The sequence below is a fragment of the Helicoverpa zea genome, chromosome 19, assembly GCF_022581195.2.
Source record: "Helicoverpa zea isolate HzStark_Cry1AcR chromosome 19, ilHelZeax1.1, whole genome shotgun sequence".
NCBI classification, from domain to species: Eukaryota; Metazoa; Arthropoda; class Insecta; order Lepidoptera; family Noctuidae; genus Helicoverpa; species Helicoverpa zea.
Window position 1 is genome coordinate 9,919,123 of NC_061470.1, and position 26,476 is coordinate 9,945,598.

The following is a 26,476-nucleotide window of genomic DNA, read 5'->3' on the forward strand; positions in this document are numbered from 1 at the left end:
ATAATAATTACTATTTTATTACCTAGCAGTAAGTTTTCCTAAAAATTTAAAATAAAATAAAATTTTGAGTTTTTCATGATATACAAACTGACAAAACCTGTCTATTATTTAGCATTAATGTAGGTTATTTCCTCTACAGATAATGCGGAAATAAACCGAAAAAAACCCAAGATAAAGTAATTGGATGACCATTGAAGATCATCACTATCGATAAAAAATCGATAAGAACACATGTATATCATGTATCGATTTGGCGAATTTTTTTGATTGATCAGCTAATTAAATATCCATCAGTCATTCTTTTTCAACATGGACCTTTTTTTAGGTTTTGTCCGCATTTTGAGGAAACTAGGTACTTCCTGCGTATTGAAAACGCCTGTCCTAAACTATGCTAAGCTACTTTGGATACTACGAAGCATCCGAATTGAGAACCTCCTCCTTTTTTTGAAAAGCAGCCTTGTACTTACTACAAACTATGTACTTTCGATCTGGTCGAACAATAAACATACAAAACTTATCGAGGATCGCGTCTCGAGGATGTAACACATCGAAACAGACGTGATAACAGCAAATCTGTCTCCATCCGTGTAAAACTGCACTTATGCGCAGAAGTATATGTATTTTTGTTTGGCACCTATCATGTAGGTATCACAAATTGCCTAAGATGTGGAGGGAACTTAATACCGAAGCTCTGAAACGTCGGCACAAATTGTTTTTAGTACAGAGAGCATACTATACCTAATGTTAAAGAGTTTCTCGATGATCTATTTACATTATTTTCTATTTTGTTAACTCATAATTTTACAATATTTGCATGGCATGACAAGTGCATATCTACTTAATTAAATCTTCAGCTTACATACATGCACCTGCATTTGTATGTATGTATACACATGTTTATGACAAATAAATGATTATCATTCTATTCTATTATACATTTAGAGTACCCGCTTACTGCAGACTAATAAGGCCGACAATTGATCTGATGGTTGTCAATTTATTTTAAGTTGGTAGGTATGTCTTGATTCCAATCGCACTTTTCAGTCGGTCTGATACCGGCTAATTATTATATATACCGGCATATTACTAATTTAACCATCTTCTAAGGATTGTAGCATCAGTTTTATGTAGTTCTGATGACAAAACAATAAAAGGATACTGTCGAACTGATCTGATGATGGAGCCGAAAGATATAAACTGGAACTTCATGATGTAACGTCTTTTCTATCACAGCTGTGTTTGGACTTATTGGAAAAGTCCTGTAAAGAACTTTCACTACGATGTGCGTGCATTTATAACACTTGATTTTCATACTACTTTATTCATGCTGACATGACATGTAGCCGTGTAAGGATTTTGATCAAGTCGAAACTTGTCCGAATTTAGTGCAGAATCATGGTCATATGACTTTGTTTGTTGTCAGTCATATTATGTAGATAGAAGCGATGGCCTGATAGGTCAGTGGAAAAACCCTCAATTTTTTTTATATTAACTAGGGTTGCTTCAACGGTTTGCTCTTTTATTATAAATGCATGCATGTTTTGAAAATAAAAAATGTTTCAGTAAGCATCTGTATTTAAAATCTACATATACCTATGTAGATTCCAAATATTTAGGATTCCTCATGCATGCATTCCTGATGTACCTATGTGATTTTTGGTGGTTTTCGAGTTTTATTTTTGTAATTTTCAAGGATCCAAATAAGATTAAAAGGCGTCCAAGACCGATTTTGGCATCGGCAGCAGTATCATAGGTATAAGGAAATCAGCCGAGTTTACATATCGCACGCAGCTGTCCTATAAGATATTATATTACACGAGGATTTGCACACGCACAGGTGCACTGTCTATTCTTTGACTCAATCTCGTAACCCGATGGGACGGCAATCCGACATGACCGGAGAGATCAGGCGCGATATTTACGTGCTCTCTGATGCATAGGTGTATCAATCACAAACTTCCAGACTAAATACTGTTTTGTGAAAGCTTCTAAAACCCACAGAAGCGATTTCGGTTCGGAATCGTAAACGAGAGCTTGTGCACATAAGTCGCGCGTGTAGTAGGTAAATAACATAGGGATAGGCTGTTTCTCCGGGTGTGGAAAGTAATTTCGAGTTAACTCATAGGCGGATACTAGGTATGAATGTAACATTTCAAATGCTTTAATTTTTGACACACTCCAAAATATTTATGTGGAACATATTAGGTATGTATGAAGAAGAAATCTAAACACTTGATGAGTTAAAAATATAGACTCAATATTTCAACAACGCTTTTTCCCATTCCAGAAAAAAATTCATAGCAAAATAACAATAATAAAATTTCACGTTCACGTTCGTAACGCTTCCATGTTTTATAGCGCAATAAACCATTTTCAAGTACACTCCCGGGACAATACTAGTTTACCAATAAAAACCAGGTTAAAAAATAGACCTTCCTATTTTTTTACTTCTTTTGTACCTATCTGGCATTACATTTATACATCTGTACATATGGTAGAACGAGAGAGAAAATGTATTGTATTTTCAAAGTATTTATTTCACAAAAAAGCTACAGTATATCGTACACTTATGTAGATCTAAAGAGATCTAAAAGAAAAAAAAAGAAACTTTTTTCAGAAATGACGAAAAACTGATTCCTTCTTCTCTGTGCTGGTAGATAGAAGAATTCTATGTATAAAAAAGCTTTTTGTACGCAGCTAGATCATATAAATATTATTATATCTTGTATTTTTAAATCTGTTTTGTTGGTCGATGGGTATTTGTTTAAGGTTGATGGCACACATAACTCAAAAAAATGTTCGCGTGCCACCTATGTGTGCAATATATAAAAGAAAGTTATGTTAGTTACATTACTAATAAATCAAGAATGGCTGCATCGGTTTAGCTGAAAATTAGAGGGGAGCTTAGATCGAGGAGAATAATATAGGATAGGATTTTAGTCCCGCTACAGGAATCAGTTATCTCGGGACGCGAGTGAAACCGCGGGGGGTAATTATGTATTAATAAATCATGTTTTTTTTTCTAAATTGTATCTTAAATAATCCGGATATTGAACATACATTTAGATACATATTATATTTATCAATTGATGAAATCACTTACTTAACTTTGATCTCATTATTTACATTGTCTTTATCGAGTCTTGCAATAGTTGCATGTCATTTTTATGTCCGCAGTCAAATTATTTTAAATACGTAAAGTCATTGTTTGTTATAAATATTTGCACTTCTAGAGAGCGTGAATGACGAATAGAACTAATGCTATCCGCCATTTTTAATGATACCAGGTGTTAAAAAAAATTACACGACGCACAAATCAATATCATTTATTTAATACTTTTTGCACATTGTACAACGGTGGACTTAACGCCTTGGGCGTTTTCTAAAAGTCTACCTACGGGAGGTGGAGAAATAGTAGTGACAGGTGCATAGTTTTTTTTTTTTGATAATTATGGATAACAACACATACATATAATACACATATTATATTTGTCAAGAAAGACAGAAAAAAAAAGAAAATAGTATATAGATGTGGTGATTCTGCTAATTTCCTATGGATGTTGTTGTGATGAACTTTCAATTTGAAGCTATTTAATAAAGTTTTAAGTGTAGTAAACATTTAATGAAGTATGAAGAATATTAATATTTCCATTACATTATGTCCTTATTCTCGTAACTAATAAAAATGACATAACGTTTTAGGAAATTATATTTCTACTTCTAATACACGATGTATGGAAACATAAAAATGGATTTCCTATATCAGGAAGAGGTTTACGTGTAGGCAGAGTGAGAGACTACTCGCCAGCTTGAGACATTTTCCGACTGTGACGACATCAACAAATATTAGTGAAGCTATACTTAAAATTATTTAGAAAAAGCAACAGTTTCCATTTTTAGTGCTTTTTTTTATTTCCATTAAAAACGGTAACTGTTATAAACTGGTAACACTAAGGCGATTCAAAATGGCGGCGTCCACTAGTTCCACATTTCACCGCGCGTCAAATTGTTGATAAACCTCTTTAACATAAACAATGACTTGCTAAACGTAGATAAATATATTTTCCTCTTAGATAATTATTATCTATTTATAGTTCTGGTTCTGCTGAGTAACGGTTACATATGTTATTCACTTATCCAATAAACGTGTGCCGATAACAACAAAATATTACGTATTTGTTTTTTTCATTCATTATTTAATTGCTGCTGAAGGTGCTATATAACTGAAATGACTTTTTGATTTCGTTTCACTCGTTTCAGAGCTCGGTCCGAAAAAAAACTTAGGCAGAAAAAATAAAAATAAATTTTCTTTTCGTGTATCGTGGATTCGTGGAGAAGATAGGTTATAGAAATAAGAAAGTACCTTCTCTAGTAAATAGGTATGAGAATAATGATTACTAACATAATATTATATAAACCACTATATCAATATAAAATAAAGCTTGACTAACTCCATGGACCACACAACTTATTAATTTGGGTATTTCAGATTTGGATTACAAAAACTAATTGTTGTATTGTGGTTTTGTTTAATGATGATATGTCGTTCTTTTAATTCCATGTTAGAGTTCAAAAATTACTTGCCATGCAATTTGGGAAAACCATGGATCAAAATACGGAGCGGATGCGGAGCGGAGATGTCTTAACGGAAAATCTTCTACTTATGTAGCGTTGTCCTATCCGTCTCCGCCCTTACATGCTTTCTACGGAACCGGCCCATATCTCGTAAAGCCAAAAATCGTCGACAGTCGGGACCCGTCAAGGAACCCTAACAACTCATTAAAGCGATCTTTTTGGTCACGCTCAACATTCGTATTTGAATGAAAAAAGAAAAGAAGGCACCATGAGCTGAGCGGTGATGCCATAAGATAGGTAGACCTTAAGACATCTCCGCTCAACTTCTCTTACTCCGTGGGAAAAACTCTTAAACTGGGGTAAACATTTCGCAGCGCATAGATTAGGCGAAGTTGGATATTTTTTTACAATGTCTTCTACACGCCTCATCCATTTTCTGCGCGTCTGTCGCCAATTTCTGACCTTTAGAGTCCTTTCTTTTCGAGTATATCTAAACATTCTCAGTAATTACTTCACTATCTTTATAATACGTCATAATATATCCAAAAAAATAATTTCTTTAACCTTGCAAAATTAAAATTCCTCGACTTATCAAAATTTTAATATTCATAAAAATCATAATGACAAAGCAAATCATAAAAAAAATATTATTATCAGATAGCAAACCGTTTAAATAATGACAAATACCTATGAATATTATCTAACAGTTACCTACTGTCTACCAGTTACTATCTTAGAATTAAGATTACGGTTATACATATCGAGATTAAATAACTAATTATAGGTAACAAATATCATGCAATGAGTAACATATGAACCGTTATCTCGACGGAACTGATAAAACGTAAGTATATTGTATTGAAAAGTTTGTCTTTCTTCTGAAAAACAACATTGAGACCATACTGAGACCTTTAGACATTTAAAGACGAGAGTTTTAATTTCCATTTACAACCGATTAAAAAAAAGAGGAGGTATAATTAGAACATATAGAACGTAGATTTAAGTTTTTATTATTAACAAATTTTGTATATAACGTATGTAAGCTAGTTCTGAAGGTATTTATCTATGGGCGATTGATGCCTTAAATAAAGTTTTAAATAAATAAAAAATAGTTATTAATATTCCCCTAAAGCCGGCTCTAACCCTATTTCATCAGCAATTCAACAGTGTAGATGTTTCTTTTTAACGTCTGAGCAGCATCAACGCATTTGCCACCTAAAATGGCGTCGCTTAATTACGTTGCATTTGCACAGCGTCAACGCTACGCAAACATTGTAGAAGCCTTCCTTGCTCTATGGACACAGAACCCTCAAAACGGCTTTCAAAGCAACCAATTCTAGATTATTGTCCCTCAACAGTTAATAAACCATGAATCTTATCGGTCATTCACCTTTAACCATTAAAAGAAACAGGTACATAAAGTCACACCTTAACTTTCCTATCACCTTGAATTAGAATACGACGCATTTAACGTGCCTGTCAACAAACAAAAATGATAACTGTTATCTAAGCGATTACAAATGTTAAAGTCATGCTCACGAGTTGTTTTGCGTTTGATATCGAAATTAGTGATAAAAACCTATCATTTTGCCGCATACCTATCAATATTCGTCAATGAGATAGTTAGGTTTGCAGGTATTTACAATTTTGATTTGAAATGTGATTTAAATACTTCAATTTCCAAGCTTTGTATAAAATTTCTTTGTAATTGTGCTACTTTTTTTTAAAGATTAAGTCTAATTTTGATCTTATATTTTTTTGGCATGTTTATTAGTTTTTTTCTATTGCCATTCAACGTGGCAATGCAGCCAGTCTTCTGGGCACGTTTCCGGAGGACAGCGATGCGGAGGAGTACTTCGACGCCTAACCCTCAGCTGGTTTTTGGTTTTGTTTTTCTATTTTTTATACCCTTTTTTATTTTCAATCTTATTAAATTACTGTTAAGGAATGTTATTTTACTAAGTACTGAAATGTATTTTTTTCTATTGTTAAGGTTGAATCTGTTTTTTTTTTTTATATCGGGTGTGTCGTTCACAATCACATTAAATCATATCGCATATACTTTATGATATTCTATGGCGAATTGTAAAAAAAATAACCTAATCCATTCAGTGGTTTAACCACAGGAGTCATTTTTCGTTTTTATAATTTACAACATCATGTGTAAAGCAGAGATAAAGTTAGGAGTATCGTATGTTTTGATCAGTTGACAGCTGTCAGTTTTCAAGGGAGAATTTCAGTTGTTTGTAATGACCATAGACATAATATTAGTAAACAGGACTGCGCATATAAACCCAAAAAACGAGCCGAGTGAAACAGTTAGTACGGAGGCTGTCTGTCCCTTTCTAATAGGGTGACTATGAGATTAAGCTATGTGAGACAAATCCGAATTTGCTAAGATTATTAAACACAGATTAGTATTGAAGTTTTAACTTACGCAGTTTGTGACCTTAAGATACTAATAAAGGCTTTTAATAATTAGCGGAAATTAGCAGTATAAAAGCAGGAGGATTCGAAGTGAAGACTGTTTTTTTTTGTATTTCTACTTCATATATAGACTGCTGAGCCATTTATGTCGCCTTTCTTCATTTTTTGGGAAGCTATAACAATAGTACAACAGTTTTAAAATCCATCACCCATATTTTGACTCGTTACAAGAATTCATGGGCACCCTAGTTGTTTGGTTTACGAAAATGTTATTATTAGCTAACCTGTGGAACGATATATTGCAACCACCATAGGATTCACTTTTGCAAGTAGAAACGCAACACTTTTCACCATTATAATAGTTTAAATTGATTTAATACAAAAAAATATAAACAAAATTTTAAATGCTGATAACGCGCCAAGAATGTTCAGAGTTACCGCTAGAAAAAAAAAAAGAAAAAAAAAAATTATGTTGTTTATGTTTTAATAATAAATACGAATAAATTAATGCGATTGTTATTAATTTGTTGACTTACAATTGTTAAAATAAGATAAAAATATAAGTGATTCAATTGTTTTTTGGGAAGACAAAACTTTTGATCACAACATTTTTTATGCTGGCAAGGTGTTAGAAAGAGACAAACAGCCTCCGTTCGAACTATCCCTCTCGGCTCGGATTTGCCTCTGTGTATTATGCAACCAATTTAGTACCTTATTGCGTTACAATAGAGTTCATTTTCGTAAATATATATTTTGAGCGTGCGCAATCTTGTTTAGTAATATTATATCTATGGTAATGACTGACTTTTATATGGTGTTCTAATTTTTGCACATTTTTATTCCATTTACTTTGTTTGAAAAAATCATTTTTTTATTTTTAGGTATTTTTCTTTTATCTTTGTGTTAATCGACATATATTAACCAGTATATTAACGCATTTCATTTAATGTGATTATGAACGACACACCCGATATATATTTAAAGTTTATTTCGGGTTATATATAGTTTTATCACTCAATTTAAGTAGATTTATCTAGTTTAAGTTACCACAAATATGTTCGTGAATGTTGGTTCACCTGTTATAATAATTGGAAACTGTGTAAGCCATCCTTAAAACTTCCTATATTTGTTAATTTGTACACAGAAGCTGTTGGTGATCCTTTGGTAATAAATAAATAAAACGTGCTTTCAAAGGCTCGCTAAAGCTCTTAAACTTAACTAAATTCAACAGCTCCTACTCATAACATTTTATCATTTATACAAATATTATCGATAGGATCTGTAAATACATGCTCGTATGTACATATATAAGATTATTATTATCTTTAAATATTTTTATTTGTTTTTAATTCTGTGTTATCCGATAGCTACATTTAAGACACGTGTAGAGATAAAGTTTGTGACTTTTTAATACTTCGAGTACATCATCACCTTTTGCATAGCCTTACCCTGCTATGTTGGGATCAACTTCTAGGCTAAAAGCTAACTACCTACTCGTACTCTACAAGAAGCGACTGCATATCTCTCCTTTTAAACCCAGTTACTGGCAGTTAGGCTTTCTTACTTCTGGCTATAATTACCTGAATGGGTATAAAAAATTCTCAATTCAACATGCTTTCGATTGCCATATCATAAAGTAGAGATACCTATACCTCAGAATTTCTTCACTACTTAATTTGTATACTACTAGACGTTTTCCCGAGGTTTCACGCAAGTCCCATGGGAACTACTGACTGTATAGGGATAAAATGTAGCCTATAATATGGTAATTGGGAAGAGCGTAACTTTTCAAAGGTGAAGGAATTTTTGAAATTGGTTCAGTAACTTCGTAGCCTTTAAAATAAAAACAAACAAAAACATGTTTGCTCTTTATTGTATTAGTAAGTATAGATAACAGACTAAAATCATAAAAAGTGCCATAACTAAAAAAATATTGACATAAGCAAAAACTATTTGACCACGATGAGAGTCCAGTTTTTCGGTTAACACTCAGCATGACTGTTCACATATTTTAGTTGACCCCAGTTCAACTAGATGATAAGAGAAAAGTAAATTATTAAGGTCTTTGATTCCACTGTTTATCTTTTGAACATGCTTTTATTAGGTCGAACTGTATGTAACTATGTTATAGAGACGAAGGTAATGGAAACTAGTGTTAAGTGTGAATTTGGATAGATGGAAAAGCAGAGGTAGGAAAATGGATGGACAGTGAGTGAAAGATGACAATAATAAGAAAGGAGTGGATGCTAGTGAGTCGGCTGATTGAGAGGAATAGAAGCGGGAACCTTATTACGCTGGATCCAAATAACTTGGAAACGAGGCAAAAAGAAGAAGAACGTTTCTAAGTAAGAGCCGGGTGGTCCGTGGATGGCTGACCAGATAGCAAATCAGCGCTGAGGCTTTTGTCCCGTATAGGGTCTCAGCATTTTGCTGAGCGAGGGCCGTTTCACGTGGGGTGTGACACATATTTCCCATTTAACTGTATTTTAATTGTAATTCGTCATTTTCTTATTTTTAACGACTGTAATTTTTATTTATTTTTTGTAAGGCAGTGTCACACGCGTGCGTGAATAAACGTTTTTTCTTTCTTACAAATTCCTGCATATTTTCCAAAAGCACGTTTTACTCGGCTTTTCTAAGGAGGTTTCCCCATAACCTAGTAACGAGAGCCTAAAGCAGTCATTTTGGAAAGGGCAGGGATGATGACGACACTATGGTATCGCTGCGAAAACTGTCCCAAGACAGGAATTATACTACGCCAATGGGAATTTATATGTTTGGTAATAACCCCTATCTTTTGTAAAGATAAGATACAGATGAATATTAAAGATACCTACTGAATAGATAACGGGATCAAAGTACCATAATTGTCATGATGATTTTTAAAATTTCAGTGAGCTGAAAAATATAATTATTTTTATTTTTTTCCTGTTACCTTTTACCAATGATAAGATTTTTTATAGCTGCGAAGGACCTCAGTAATAATTACGCAATCCTAAGACAAAGGGTCTATAAAGGCATATTAATAATCCCATGCCCAATTCCACATACAAGTAAATACCGACCAAATAAATAATAAATCTGGCCTTACGGATTTTACTCTACTGGCTATCATCATAATCATCTCCCGAGTCTTTTCCCAACTATGTTAGCGTCGGCTTCCAGTTTAAACTGCCTACCTGACCTCAACCAGTTACCCGGGCAATAGGGTTTACTACACTTGGCTAAATTCAGTCGTTTAAATGATTCCAGATTCTGTCACTAAATTCAGACAAATGTAATGTGTGTTGCATTTAGGAAGGTAGGTTCCATTAAATCATTTTGAAACCTAATTAGACAAACCTAATTAAGCTACTGAATTTAATAAAGTGTAATAAAGCCCTAAACTGCTACCCCTTTGTAATACTGGCTTGACATTCCATTGCCAAAGATATTCAAGTAACAGGCTTCCGAAACATAGAAGAAAACATTGGGTCAAGGAAAGACCGACCGCGCCAAGCTTTGCTTATCGAGAGACGTAGCTTTGACTTAGCCACGTGCTCTATGTAGACGCGTAAAATAATCTAATAGTATAGTAACATCCATATGGATTGATAGATAATAGGACGCAACGCTTGGCGCTCTGTCGGTCCGTAGATAAGTCATGACATATTCCTACGCATTTTGGAAGGCGGGTTTTTATGGGTCACGACTGTCTTTTCACTATCTTTGGCAGTAGTTACGGGTATTCAGAAGCCAGAAAGTCTGACAACCAGTCTCATAAAAGAAATAAGGTTGCCCAGGTAACTAGGGTTGACTAGGTCAGATAGGCAGTCGCTTCATGAAAAACACTGGTACTCAACTTTATTCGTCAGGCTGGAAACTGACCCCAAAATACACTCCCGAGCAAAAAAGTGGAATCGCACCCTTGCGCTATACAATTACAACGATTACCAATGATACAATATTTACAGTTAAATATTTATGGTCTCGTTTGAAAGTATATACTTTTAGCTCATAAATTAGCTCATAATTAATTCGCCTGATTTTCGTTGCTGTCTTAAATAAAGATGATTAGCTCCTGAAATACGGAAATGATTTATTTGGTTCTACCCTTAAAGCTAAAAGTATAGGCTTTCAAACGAGACCATAATAAACATTTAACTGTAAATATTGTATCATTGGCAATCGTTTTATTTGTATAGCGCACGGGGGTATTCCATTTTTGTGCTCGCGAGTGTAGTTGGGAAAAGGCTTGGTTTCTAAGTTTAGGATCTACAGAACGTGGATTTAATGTTTGAGAAAGATTTGCTTTTAATTCATGATTCAAAGTTTATCAGCCTGGAGTTCAATTAGGTACCTAAAATGATTAGGCCAATTAATCGCTTTGTAAATACCAGTGTTATCGCTTATCAATATTACATAAAATACAATAATATTATGCAAATATTAAGATTGAAAGTAAAACAAACAACCACGTGAAAGTAGGTAGTCTGTCTAACTTTTATACCAGAACTACTGAACCGATTAGACAGTGTAGATCCCAAGAAAGGACATAGACCATATTTTATCCTGGTGCGGGAAGCAGATACATTGGCAGGCCTGCCGGGGCTGCGGGATTGTTCGAAAGAGTTACCGCGGCCCTGGTGCATAAAAGGCCTACGAAGCAACACGATGGGTTTTAGTCAGTAAAAGTCTGACACTCCCTCACCGCTGCTAACCCACAGCGGGAGGGGTAATTTGATGATTTTTAACATCTTTAAAAAAAATAGCCCACCGGGGCTTCTTCCATGTATATTGCAAAACAATTAACCAAGTTGTGCAAGTCTATTCTGCTCTCGAGGACTAGAGAGTGACTCAACTAGGACAAAAGACACTGATAATTATGATAATTGATTAGATATTAAATTAACTGATGCCCACCTGTAAGATTAACCAAAATAATAAGTGACCACACTTTCTGAAATGGGTATTCAAGAAAACAGTAAAACTACTGACAAAAACAAAGTGTACACTGTTTCAACAGGTTGAAAAAAGAGTTCATTAGGTTTCGAGAACTTTTCATAATAATTAATTTTGTTCCTTTCTTTCTCTCCTTTGTAGGTTTGATATTGAGAAAGAAAGAAATAAATTTAATTTCTATTTCGAATTCCACTATCTTCATGTATCTTTAAACAGTAAAACAATAACTTCAGTATCATTACATTGATTCAAAAATAATAAAACGTAAAAATTATTGTCCTTGGGTACATTTCTATAATGTAAGTACAGGGATAATAGTTGGTTATGTGCCAAGACTCCATTAAAGTTGTCTCAAAAGGGCTTCAGCGTGTTGGCTTCGACCCCAAAAATCACCTCCCAAAAATCCGGGACTTTATAGTCCCTTGGTCTAGTAGAAGCATAAAAATAATAAAACGTAAAAATTATGTACGATAAGTAAATAAATAATGTAAAAAAAATGTCCCAATGATATACAAACGCATGGTCATATCGAGAAATAAACCTGGAAATTATATCAGTAAAGATATATAAAGAGAAACACACTGAACGAATCAATCAGATGTAACAAAAACGTTGAAACATGATCACCACAATACTGTTGTTCGGGTTATCATTATTAATAACCGCGTTATATTTAGTGTTCAAGAGAAAGTTTCAATATTGGGAGAAAAGGAATGTGCCACATTTACCCCCGGTTCTTTTTCTGGGAAACTTTTCAAAGTATATTTTGCAGAAGGAATATTTTGGACGGACTGCACAGGAAATATGTTTGAAATTCCCGAACGAACCTGTCGTGGGTGCCTACTACGCCACAGAACCAGCTCTGATCATCCAGGATCCTGAATTCATCAAGCTCGTGATCACCAAGGACTTTTATTTCTTCAATGGCCGCGAAATATCTGAATTCGGCCATAGGGAAAGGTTGGCCAAGAACCTTTTCTCTAACTCTGGAGACAGGTGGAAGGTGTTGCGACAGAATTTGACTCCAATTTTCACTTCATCCAAGATGAAGAACATGTTTCATTTGATCGAGAAGTGTTCCCACGAGTTTGAGGATTTGCTCGACAGGGAAGCAGAGAAGGCAAAAGAAGTTGAAATGAGATCATTAATATCGAGATTCACTATGGACTGCATTGGGAACTGTGCGTTTGGTGTTCACACGAAGACGATGGAACAAGCGGAAAATAATCCATTCATGATAGTTGGCAACTCCTTCTTTTTCCATAATTGGTTTAGAAGTTTTACATTAGTTTTGAGAACTGTTTACCCTTCAATTTTCTACGCTTTGGGATGCAAATTCGTACCAACAGAAGCCGAAGATTTCTTTACTCATATGTTGACTGGAATTTTTAAAGCACGCGATTATAAGCCAACCAGCAGAAATGACTTCGTTGATCTCATGTTGAAATTGAAGGCAAATAAGACCATAGTTGGAGACAGTTTACAGAATATGAAGACGGATGGCGGGAAAAAAGTGGAACTAGAAGTGGATGATGATTTGCTGATTGCTCAGTGTGGTTTGTTTTTCACAGCAGGTTACGAAACATCGGCCACCACTTTGAGTTTCACCTTGTTTGAGTTGGCGAAAAATCCTGAAGCTCAGAAGAGAGCTATAGCCGAGGTGGACGATTATCTGCGGCGACATAACAATGAGCTGAAGTACGAGTGCCTTTCGGAGATGCCATTTGTAGAAGCATGCTTTGATGAGACTCTTCGTTTGTACCCGGTTATAGGTATGCTAACTCGAGAAGTAATGGAAGATTACACTTTCCCTTCTGGATTGAAGGTAGAGAAAGGTCTCCGTATTTTCCTGCCACTGTATCACTTGCACCATCACCCGGAGTTCTTCCCGGATCCCGAGGAGTATCGGCCGGAGCGGTTCCTGCCTGAGAACAAGCATAACATCAGACCGTACACCTACATGCCTTTTGGAGACGGCCCTAGAATTTGTATTGGTAAGTCATTAATGAACTGTATCGTTCGTCTCGTCTAGTAGTCGCATAGACCTATTCTGTACACAGGACGATTATAACTTACTTTCACAAAGGTATCAAAACACTTTCCATGTACCAAAAGTTTTAAATAAAGTGCTCAAATACGCCTGTTATAGCCAAAGCTCAGATGCCACTGAGAACACTATCAAAAGTCATGATAATTGTCAGCTTTTGTTTAGCTCAACGCTTCTTAGCGATGTATGTGGTGTATGATTTGGTTATACTATTATTTAGTTCCACCACTTCTACCAGACATATTTTTATTTTATAAAGTACGTATTCTTTTGCCTAACCCTTAAGTAAAATATGGTTCACTCTTAATACATTTACATAAACTTATGTGAAAACTTATTAGACATATTCGTCCTCAGGTATGAGATTCGCGAAAATGCAGATGACGGCCGGAATAATTACTGTGCTGAAGAAATATCGCTTGGAACTAGCTCCAGGGATGAAGACGACCGTAGACTTCACGGCGAAGACTATTGTCACACAAGCCATAGGCGGGATCAAACTGAATATGATAGAAAGAGAAGGATGGGAACAGAGGGTACTGAAGAACCTATAAGATGTATGAAATTCTTTCCTATGAATGTCTCCATGGGGAAAAAAATGTTTACCTATTCAAACTTCTTTTTCTTCTTCTTGGCGTTTATCTCATCTGCTCATCCGTGATGGGTCCGCTTTCCGTATCTTCTTATTCCACTTCGCTCTGTCCAGAACGTCTTCTTCTTCGAGTTCGCAGATTTTAATATCTACCTATACGACACTCTTATACCGCAGTTTTGGCCTGCCTCTGCGTCTTTTACCTGTTCAGACTGAAGTAATTTAAGTATTATACTCTGAACCTGGTTGTCGTCATGCAAAAATATATTAGCAGTAAAAAATCATTATTGCAACCTTCCTAATCCCATAGTCAACTTATAAATTGCTGGAGAACATATAAAATCGCTTTGCGAAATATTGCCTAGTAGGTTTTTGCTACCTCGTTGTATTCTTAAGTAAAAAAATGTATTATTGCACTTAGTGACAAAACGCTTATTAATTACTATGCTTTTAATGTTATTATGTACCTTTTTATGTAAAATAAATGATTGAATTATGTAACTTCAGCCATTATCTTCATTCTTTCGAACAATCCCGCAACCCTGACAGGCTTAAGCCCTGGTGGACGCCACTAAGTATGCGATTTGTCTGGGACACAGTACTACGCACCTGTGGAATTTCCCCCCTAATAAACAAACATTCCTAAGTCTAGTGTTTTGTAACAGTTTAGGTAAGATCAAAAATTCATCATCAGCCTATCGCAGTCCACTGCTGGACATAGGCCTCTCCAAGTGCACGCCACTGAGATCGATTTTCGGCTTCTCGCATCCTGCTCCTGCCAGCCGTCTTGCGCAAGTCATCACTCCACCGTGCCTGAGGACGTCCTACACTACGTTTGCCGAGGCGTGGTCTCCACTCTAGAACTCGTTTACCCCAACGGTTATCGGTTCTTCGGCTAATATGGCCAGCCCACTGCCACTTCAGCTTGCTGATTCGGTGGGCTATGTCGATGACCTTGGTTCTCTGACGGATTACCTCATTTCTGATGCGATCCCTCAGAGAAATGCCGAGCATAGCCCTTTCCATAGCCCGCTGAGCGACTTTAAACTTGTGGACCAGCCGTACCGACAGTGTCCACGTTTCGGCTCCGTAAGTCATGACAGGTAGGACGCACTGATTGAAGACTTTTGTCTTTAGGCACTGTGGGATCGACGATGTTAGGACTCGACGTAGCTTCCCAAATGCAGCCCAACCCAACTGAATTCTCCTATTCACCTCGTCCTCAAAGTTGTTTCTACCTATAGTTCGGCCATTCAGAGAATGCGTTCCTGACACGTCGCGATTGAACTGACGACGTAACTTTGCAATGGCGTTGCAGTTACGATAAAAATATTTTTGCTGGTTGTTTACCGTTTTAACAATTGAGGAGCATTAAAACAACATTATTATATCAATAATCAATGAATGTTATTACGTCGTCAGTTCAATCGCGACGTGTCAGGAACGCATTCTCTGAATGGCCGAACTATAACTGCCATGATGACGATATCGTCAAATCGCAAGTGAGAGATGTGTTCGCCATTGATGTTGATGCCGCGTCCTTTCCAGTTCAGCGTCTTGAACATATCCTCCATTGCATTAGTGAACAGTTTCGGGGAAATAACATCCCCTTGTCTCACTCCTCGATGCAACGGTATGGGCCTTGTTTGCTGATTCTGTACTTGGACGGACATTGTAGCGGCTTCGTAGAGACATCTCATCACTTGGATGTATCGCCAATCTACTTGACAATCTACTTGAAACCCAGCCTGCTCCGGTGGTTGGAATTCGTCGAGTCTTCGCGCAAGTCGGTTCGTGCGTGATCACTCTTGAGAACAGCTTATAGACGTGGCTTAGGAGGGAAATGGGTCGATAGTTCTTCAGCTGGGTTTTGTCTCCCTTTTTGAAGAACAGGACGACAACACTCCTACTCCACGCCTCTGGAGTTCTCCCTTCAAACAGGACGGCATTAAAAAGCTTCTGGAGCTCCCCCAGTAAGGGGTTACCTCCTGCTTTTAATAGTTCTGTTGTAATGCCATACTCGCCAGGGGCGTTTCCATTTTTGAGCTGTCTCAGAGCGATCTCGATTTCGCCACTGCTGACTTCTGGCAGGTCTTCGGTGAAATGGCGTGTTAATGTGGCTCTAGAATCCTCATTTCCGGTATCAGGTCGAGATGCATGCGATGCGTATAACCGGCCATAGAAATTTTCCACTTCCGAAAGGACTGCCAGCACCGAAGAAACGACTTCTCCACTTGTTGTGGTCAGCTTCGTCAAGTGGCTTCTTCCAAGAGATTGTACGAACACCTTTGACCCCCGATTCAGCTCAATTTCTCTTTCAATGGCAAGAGTATTGGAGCGCCGGAGGTCGCGTCGTACGTGCTTGTTGATCTCTACGTTTAGAGCCCGCTTAGCTGACGAAGTGACAGGCGGGTTTTCACGTCGTTTCTTCATAAGCCCTAATGTCTCTTCCGAAAGCTTTGATTTCTTGCCCTTACGCTGCATGTCACGAACCTTAAACCTTAATCTCGAACCTTCCTCCCTGAGGATCCGAACCACATATTCATGGTTCTGGTTAACGTCTGTTGTGGTTTCCACAGCGGCAAATCGGTTCTCCAGATTTGACTGGAACGTTTCAGATCCTGTCATGGTTTGGAGCAGTGTTGGTCGGAGCCTGGCCTTCATCAGACGGAAACGTTCGGCCTTGAAGTTGATATTCAGAGAGCCTCGGACAAGTCGGTGATCGCTCCCGGTATTAAACCTATTGATCACGGAGACGTCTCTGAATATGTGCTTCTTGTTCGTCATGATGAAGTCAATCTCATTTTTAGTCATAGTGTCGGGGCTTTGCCACGTCCACTTCCTTTGGGGCTGCTTTTTGAAAAAGGAGTTCATCAAAAAGAGCCCCTCGCGTTCGAGGAAGTTGACGAGCATTTGCCCCCTATGATTCCTGCTTCCAAATCCATGGGATCCTACTGCCGATTCGCCGCAAATCTGTACTCCCACTTTAGCGTTAAAGTCCCCCATGACAACGGTGTAATGAGTCTTTGAAGTGGAGGGCCCTTGATATATCATCAAACATATCCTCCACTTCATCGTCTGAATGTGTCGGTGCGTACACTTGCACTACCTTGAGGCTATACCTGTCGGTGAGCTTTATGATAAGGTACACTACCCTGTTCGACACACTAGACACCTCCACAACGTTATCAGCTAGGGACTTATTAACCGGAAACCCAACGCCACCTTGGGATTGTTGGTCTCCCTCTCGGAAGTACATTAGGTGACCTGATTCGAGGGTTATGGTGTCCTCCCCCTCCCTTCAAACTTCACATAACCCTAATATGTGCCACCTAATCTTCCCAAGTTCCACTTCGAGTTGCGCCAGATGCGAGTCAAGCCGTAGCGTGCGGCCGTTGTACGTCGCAAGAGTCAGTTGTGTTTGGTGGCCTCCCGTAACCCGGAGATTCTTCGCACCCCCTGTCCCACCGTAACCACGGTCGCCACCGTGACCGGGAATAGCGGGACTGCCGGGAACTAGGGGCCGTGGCTTTTTTGTGCTGCTCATAGAGGTATTTAGCCTACTGCTATCACGCTGGCCAGACGGGTTGATAGAGGGTTTTTTTTTCGAGTTTTCCTTCTCTCGCACTGGTGTTCGGTGCATTTTTGACTCCATTAGTCGACTTCTACGACACCCACTGGAAGAAGGGGTAGCGACATATGTATTCTTAAGCCGTCGCTACACGGCAGATCAAAAATTATCAGATGTATTATATTATTAGGTAATCATCAATCAAAACATTATTGACACAATGATTTCAGTTTTATCGAACTAATGACACCAAATATTACTTAATTTTTAGGACAAAGACGTGAAGATAAAACTTATTACTAATTCAAATGTCTTGTGGCTAAACAATAGCTATTTCTCTCGGCTTCACCCGCATTCTGGAAAAGCGGTTTCCAGCGCGTTTTGTTTTACCATTGTTTTATAACTGTGAGGTTTCACTGGTGATCGATAAAATCTGTCAGATAAAGGCTGCTTATAATTTCTGCTACGTATTGCAAACCGGAGCTGTGAAACCAAAAGTTATAATTTTGGTTGGCTACTAGACACTCGACCAGTGAACAGTGAAAATGGCCATTACTCTCATGGCCAAGTAACAGCAGTTGTGCCGAGGATGGAGCAAATTGGCGAACCTCAGGGAGGCCTATGTCCAACAGTGGACATCTTTCGGCGACTCGACGACTCAGCTGCATCCTGTTAGACTGGAAGCGGACCCCAACATAATTGAGAAGAGGCGAGTGATTACTGTATAAAACATCTATACGAAACGTTCACAGTTATAATATAGGTATGAATTTTAAGCAGTGCAAAAAATACTGGTGATCTAAAACAGTACATATCTGCAGCATCAGTAAAAAAATATTTTCATTTTTTTATCCGCCCTAAAATCAGCAAAATATGGATACTAACTATTCTTACGCGCTTGGAGCAGAGCTCGCGTCAGTAAACCGGTTTCGCGTTGCCGCCCTCGCCGTGCCTACTAAGACGACTGTGACCGTACAATCCTTTACAAAATAAACATCTTTCGCTATCAATAACTACTCTTTTTTGTTTTAAAATTGCACTGAATAAAATTCATTCCTGTATAATTGGTTGAGCTTTAGATTCTTTCCTAAATTGTACATTATTAACTTCTTTAAGGTAAGACCAGGGTGTCCAAATAAAAATTAACCATGTCCGGGAAAATGATAAATATATTGATATAGTTAAAAGAAATAACTATCTATCGAGAACTCGAGACTGACGCAAGTAGGACACAACCGAAGACAATAGACAGTAATAATTATGATAATTGATTAGATATGAAATTAAACGATGCACACCTTATAGATTAATAATCAAGTGACAATACTTTTTGAAACGGATATTCAAGAAAACTGTTATATTAAGGATTACTTACTAAGTACATATATAAACAACATTTATAGGGTTTGTTTGGCCCGAGGACATAGTTGTATTTTTGTATAAACGATCATAAACACACGTTGTGCTATTGACGTTCATAATATTAATTTCTTAAATTGTCAAAACAAAAAAGGTTTTAAAACAAAATTGGACTTATTTACTATAGATATTTTTATTATTATAAGTTATATATAATCATTTCAACATATTCGCTTTTCTAAAACAACATCTTAATATATTGAACGCGTTAATGTTGTAACCTTTACATAATATATTGAATGATACCCAAACACTTACATAACAATCAGATCAAATAAAATTCTGTGACTGTCAGAAAAGTACATTTTTTACTTAGGTACAATATGTTCAATCAATAACGATAAACAATATAAAAAATATCCTAAAGATTTACAAACGCATGGTTACATGGAAAAACAAACCTTGAACTTTTGCTATCAGTAAAGATATATAAAGGCAAACACACTTAACGAGTCAAACACATTTAATAACAACTTCGAAACATGATCACCACAATATTGTTGTTTGGGTTATCATTATTAATAACCGCGTTATATTTAGTGTTCAAGAGAAAGTTTCAATATTGGGAGAAAAGGAAAGTGCCACATTTACCTCCGGTTCCTCTCCTAGGAAACTTTGCGAAGTATATTCTGCAGAAGGAATTTCTTGGACATACTGCACAGGAAATATGTTTGAAATTCCCGAACGAACCCGTCGTGGGTGCCTACTACGCCACAGAACCAGCTCTGATCATCCAGGATCCTGAACTCATCAAGCTCGTCATCACCAAGGACTTCTATTTCTTCAATGGCCGCGAAATATCTGAATTCGGCCATAGGGAAAGGTTGGCCAAGAACCTTTTCTCTAACTCTGGAGACAGGTGGAAGGTGTTGCGACAGAATTTGACTCCAATTTTCACTTCATCCAAGATGAAGAACATGTTTCATTTGATCGAGAAGTGTTCCCACGAGTTTGAGGATTTGCTCGACAGGGAAGCAGAGAAGGCAAAAGAAGTTGAAATGAGATCATTAATATCGAGATTCACTATGGACTGCATTGGGAACTGTGCGTTTGGTGTTCACACGAATACGATGGAGCAAGCGGAAAAAAATCCATTCATGATAGTTGGCAGCTCCTTCTTTTTCCATAATTGGTTTAGAAGTTTTACATTAGTTTTGAGAACTGTTTACCCTTCAATTTTCTACGCTTTGGGATACAAATTCGTACCAACAGAAGCTGAAGATTTCTTTACTCATATGTTGACTGGAATTTTTAAAGCACGCGATTATAAGCCAACCAGCAGAAATGACTTCGTTGATCTCATGTTGAAACTGAAGGCAAATAAGACCATAGTTGGAGACAGTTTACAGAATATGAAGACGGATGGCGGGAAAAAAGTGGAACTAGAAGTGGATGATGATTTGCTGATTGCTCAGTGTGGTTTGTTTTTCACAGCAGGTTACGAAACATCGGCCACCACTTTGAGTTTCACCTTGTTTGAGTTGGCGAAAAATCCTGAAGCTCAGAAGAGAGCTATAGCCGAGGTGGACGATTATCTGCGGCGACATAACAATGAGCTGAAGTACGAGTGCCTTTCGGAGATGCCATTTGTAGAAGCATGCTTTGATGAGACTCTTCGTTTGTACCCGGTTATAGGTATGCTAACTCGAGAAGTAATGGAAGATTACACTTTCCCTTCTGGATTGAAGGTAGAGAAAGGTCTCCGTATTTTCCTGCCACTGTATCACTTGCACCATAACCCGGAGTTCTTCCCGGATCCGGAGGAGTATCGGCCGGAGCGGTTCATGCCTGAGAGCAAGCATAACATCAGACCGTACACCTACATGCCATTCGGTGACGGCCCCAGAATTTGTATTGGTAAGTCATTCATGAACTGTCCCGATGGTCTAGTAGTCGCATAGTCTGATCCTTAGTATGTTCAGATATATTTTTATTGTAAAGTGTTATAAATTACGTATTCTTTTGCCTGATCTTAAGAGTCAGGCAAAAGAATACGTCCTTTATAAAAAACATTTTTTTATCTTAAGCTGTGTTCGAACTAAACTGACTGTCTGCGGCCAAATGTGAGCGGACGTTACGCAGTTTCTTGTATTTCCATACATATTCACGTTTTCGTTCACATCTAACCGACCATACGTTATGCGTAATATCAGTAGACGCTGACATTCGGCGGCTGGCAGTCGGTTTTGTTTGACTGCAGCATTAATCCATATACCTAAAGTTATGTGAAAACTCATTAGACAATTTTTTTCTCAGGTTTGCGATTTGCGAAAATGCAGATGACAGCCGGAATAATTACAGTGCTGAAGAAATACCGCTTGGAACTGGCTCCAGGGATGAAAACAAAAGTGGAGTTCACGCCAAAATCTACTGTCACACAAGCTATAGGGGGGATCAAACTAAACATGATAGAAAGAGAAGGATGGGAGCAAAGGCTACTGAAGAACCTATAAGATGTGTGAAATTCTAATGTCTACATGGATGTACTTAAGTATTACGACGGCTAGTTGATATGTTTCCCGAAAACTGTTTCCTATTCAGACTGAAATATTTTTTTATCAATCTTGGGATAAATTAATTCTAATCAATATTACTAAATATATTATTCTACTAAATATATTAAAATAAGAATCATACTGAGGTATTTTCTTTTTTATTATTTTCCTAGCTGATACCTAGATGGCGCTGATTTTGGAACGTTAATGCAAGTGTATGGAGTGTCATGTCTTATCAATGTCATATAGCTAAATGTCATCCTGTCTACCTACCTACTTGTCATCAACATTTAAAAAAAATGTAAAGAGGGAATGAAAATGGAATAACAGAAGAAAATAAGTCAGTCTGATTATTATCCGAGTGTCCGAAAACAATTTGTCCAGAAAGTGACTTTATTGAACCGAGCCACATATAGGGCTTGACGCTAGTTTTTCATTTTGGTTATAGCCCAGTAACGTAGTAGGTACAACGCCATCTATCATTCTCTTGGGAAATAATTCTTTTTGATTCTCCAAAAGAAAACCAAATCTTGTCTCTTACTATAGTCCGCGCGGAAATAGTTGGACGCGCCTTAGGTATGTGGCCGGTAGGGCGGAGAGGCGAGGGCACTTTACTCAGTTAGGCGCCGTACTTCGTAACGGCAACATGCGTTGACCTTTCCGGCTAGTTGACACAAAACGCACATAAGATTGCAATAGCGAGATGAGTCCGCCGATAAAAAGACAATCGAAGGAAATGATATTTAAAGTGCATACGTTTCTTTTTAATAAAAACGAACAGCCGATGTGAATGCTTCAGAACACAAACAATTTCATAAGTTATTAAAATATGACAAAATAATTTCATAATAAATGTATGCAATTATTGTTTTTGGTTTATTTTACTATTAATTACACAATAATTAGATAGGTATAGTAAACACTTCTAAGAGTTTAATTGTTCTTTATTTATTATTTTCATTTATTGACCGCGATATCTCGAGATTGGTCACCACTGTCTAATCTCATATGCGTTGCAAACAGATGTCAATCCTCCCCTCACCCCTGTCGCCAACTTTTTTTTTTTAACGACGTCAAAAATCATCAAATGACCCCTCCCGCTATGGGTTAGCAGCGGTGAGGGAGTGTCAGACTCTTACCCTCTTATTATAAAACGCGGTATCAAATAAGTATCGCCTTTTGTACTACCTTTAATCCAGCTTTAAGTACGACCTTGAAAAAACATTATTACAAAACGCAGTTTATCGCAAGTCCTATTACTATCTGTAGTACAAAAGATAAACCATCGAGCCCCCTAGTTTAACTGCAGTACTTAGTCGACAAACGTCAAATTCCGACATTATTTACTTTTGAGGTTATTTGTTTTGTGATGAAAAAAACGAAAGTGGATATAAATATGTGTGATTTGGAATACTTGGATGTGTTAGAATACTATTGAGAGTGTCCGGAGACCCAACAGAGTGCGTCATCGAGAAAATCTCTTCAAATTACCTGACGACAATTTTCGATATAAATATCGATTTACGTTTTTCGAAATAATACGAACAAGATTCGGATCAAGATTGTGTGAGGTCATACACAAACGTATGTTCAGGTACTATAATTCAGAAAAGAAATACTGTAAATGACCATTTGTTTCAGAAAACGTTCAAAAACTAAACCTGTTATTAAAAAAGTAGACGCAAATATTAAAATATTGTATACATTTTATATCTTTGCCTAAATTTGAGTTATAATGTCCCCTTCTGTGGACTGTTCAGATCAGTTACTGTTATATTTAAAGAAGCCATGCTTAGTTTAAATAGGCAAAACTTGTGATAACGTTGAAGTGTTTATTGTACTTTATCATGGCGTATATTATTTTATAAGTTTTAAAATTTTAAGCGCAATATATATTTCAAAATTTCAAATAAATATTCGGTTATACGGGTTCGCATCTTTTCTGTGGACCTAAAAATTCAGGCTATTTTTATTCGTACGATAACTACCACAAAACGTATATTCTTTATAATGGCAACATTTAATATCTGTCACTTGCCTGCGTCGACTGAGTGGAGGTTACATACGGCACCCGATTTAATTATATTTTTAACATTTTTTTATTAGTTTTGTCATAGATCAGTGCTACTTTCCTGTTCCCTGTATTGCTTGGTAAGTACACTATAATAAATTTATAAAAGATTCATCCTTAATACCTTCCGAGGAGTATTTTCTAAATCCATTTTTACTTGTATTCTAACCTCAAAAATAAAAATACCATTGTTCAGTTGTTCTTGTCAATCCCTTCTGTGGACATCTATTCTGTGGTTTAATATGTCCACAGGAGAGACACATGTCCACAGGAGAGATTATTTTTGACTGCACCATCACATTAAAATACTTTTTGGGGTTTATTCATTATTAAAAGAAATGGTTCTTTTTTTAGGCTGAGCTTTACAGTCCATTCGTCAAAGTCATAGACAAAATTCAGAAGTTTATATAGCGATAATTAGCATTAAACGTTTGCTTCAGGTAAAATGCCTCGATCAAGTAGGTCTAGGACAAATCTGAGCGATGAAGAGAAGAAGAAACGTCGACGAGAACAAAAAAAAATGAGCATGCGTAGGGCTCGAGCTAAGTTAGACGCTGCTGCTTTGGAAGAGCGACGTAGAAAAGATAGAGAGCGATATCAGCGTAAAAAACAAGACGGATTGATTAAAACTATAAAAGACTTTACGCCAAGACAACAGCGCCAAATCAGAAAAATGTGGCGCGAAAAAGCAAAGATCAGACGAGAGAAAGAGAAAATCAGAAAACGAACTGAGATAATACTCAATGATACACCACCCTCAAGCCCAAGTTCAAGGTTTTCAAGAATTTCATGTGGAAGAGCAGTGAGCGCACGAAATAGGCGACGATTGAAGGCGAAAACAGAATTTTTGACTCTTAGATTGCAACTTTTGGAAAAAAAATTAGCTAAATATAGAATGCAAATCTTGAGACTGAAAAAACGTAAAGAGCAAAAAAGGACTGATCAAGATAGCCTAAAAGAAAAGATACACAATTTTTTACTTGACGATGAGAACAGTAGACTGACTGCCGGTAGAAAAGAAACGATCACGCGACGAAAGGTGAAAAAACAAATACGGCTTTTAAACGATACGTTACTTAATCTTCATAAGACTTTTATCAACAGGTCTGGGCTCAATATTTCATATGAGACCTTCCGGCGTCATCGTCCTTTTTGGGTAATATTCCCCACAGCAGCATCAAGAAATACCTGCTTATGTTCCATATGTACCAACAATAATTACATTGTTTTTGCACTACACCAATCAAAAATTTTGCCTTATTCTAAGGCTTCTCAGCTTGCCAAGTCCCTTTGTTGCAATTCTGAGCTTAATGTTGCTTGTTTAGAACGCAGATGTGCACACTGTTCTGATAAAAACGTGAATTTCAATATCGTAAACGGGGGTGACACAATCGTTTACGAAAGATGGGTTACTAAAAATGTTAATGTTATTATTAAAGGCCAGGAAAAACAAGTAAAGAAAACTATTAAGGAAAAGGTGAAAACGTCTCAACTATTGCTTACCAATATTTTAAAATTAAATTTACCTATTTATATGCAACACCTCGCAAATCATTATAATCAGCTTAGAGCTATTAATTTCATAAAGCAAAATCTTACATCCTCTGATGGCCTATTACACATTGATTTTTCTGAAAATTATGGATGTAAGTATGGAACTGAAATTCAATCTGCTCATTTCGGCGGGTCTAAGGGACAGTTGTCTTTACATACTTGTGTTTATTATTCTAAAAATAAACAACAGTCCCAAAGTTCAATAAAGACTACATGTATCTGCACAGTTTCTCAAGATTTAAGACATGATCCCGTACTCATTTGCGCTCATTTAAAACCAGTGTTGGAACAAATTAAATTACTTACCCCAGATTTGAAAGATCTACATATTTTAAGCGATGGACCTACAACCCAATACCGGAACAAAACTATGTTCCAAATGATAGTGAACTATATTGGTACTGTTTCTGGTGCTGAAACAATAACGTGGCATTTTTCTGAAAGAGGTCACGGGAAAGGCGCACCCGATGGCGTTGGCGGCTGTCTCAAGAGAACCTGTGACAAAGCTGTTGCAAACGGAAGAGACATAATTGATCTCGATACTTTCATTGACTGCTCGAAAATCAATTGCAAAGGCATTATGGTAATTCCAATTGACGATTCACATGTGCCTGAGATACAAAATATAGCAGATGCAATTAATGTTTACCCGTTTAAAGGAACTTTTAAAATCCACCAAATTACCTGGAGCATCAGTGAGCCAAACATACTCCACGCTAGAAGACTGAGCTGTATCGTATGTGCTGCCGACACAAAATGTCCTCATTTTGAAATGGGCCTAATA

At 37.0% G+C, this 26,476-nt stretch overlaps 2 protein-coding genes across 2 annotated transcripts; both read left to right on the forward strand.

Moving 5' to 3' along the window:
• The first annotated feature begins 12,559 nt into the window (after positions 1 to 12,559).
• Positions 12,560 to 15,088, forward strand: LOC124639851 (cytochrome P450 6B5-like). The gene is made up of 2 exons (XM_047177356.1): positions 12,560 to 13,937; positions 14,348 to 15,088. The coding sequence occupies exons 1-2, from the start codon at positions 12,563 to 12,565 to the stop codon at positions 14,542 to 14,544; spliced, it is 1,572 nt and encodes a 523-aa protein (XP_047033312.1). The 5' UTR covers positions 12,560 to 12,562; the 3' UTR covers positions 14,545 to 15,088.
• A 4,933-nt stretch (positions 15,089 to 20,021) lies between these two features.
• LOC124639664 (cytochrome P450 6B5-like) lies at positions 20,022 to 22,208 on the forward strand. The gene is made up of 2 exons (XM_047177106.1): positions 20,022 to 21,429; positions 21,829 to 22,208. Exons 1-2 carry the CDS (start codon positions 20,055 to 20,057, stop codon positions 22,023 to 22,025), a joined length of 1,572 nt encoding a protein of 523 aa, XP_047033062.1. The 5' UTR covers positions 20,022 to 20,054; the 3' UTR covers positions 22,026 to 22,208.
• The last annotated feature ends 4,268 nt before the right edge of the window (positions 22,209 to 26,476 follow it).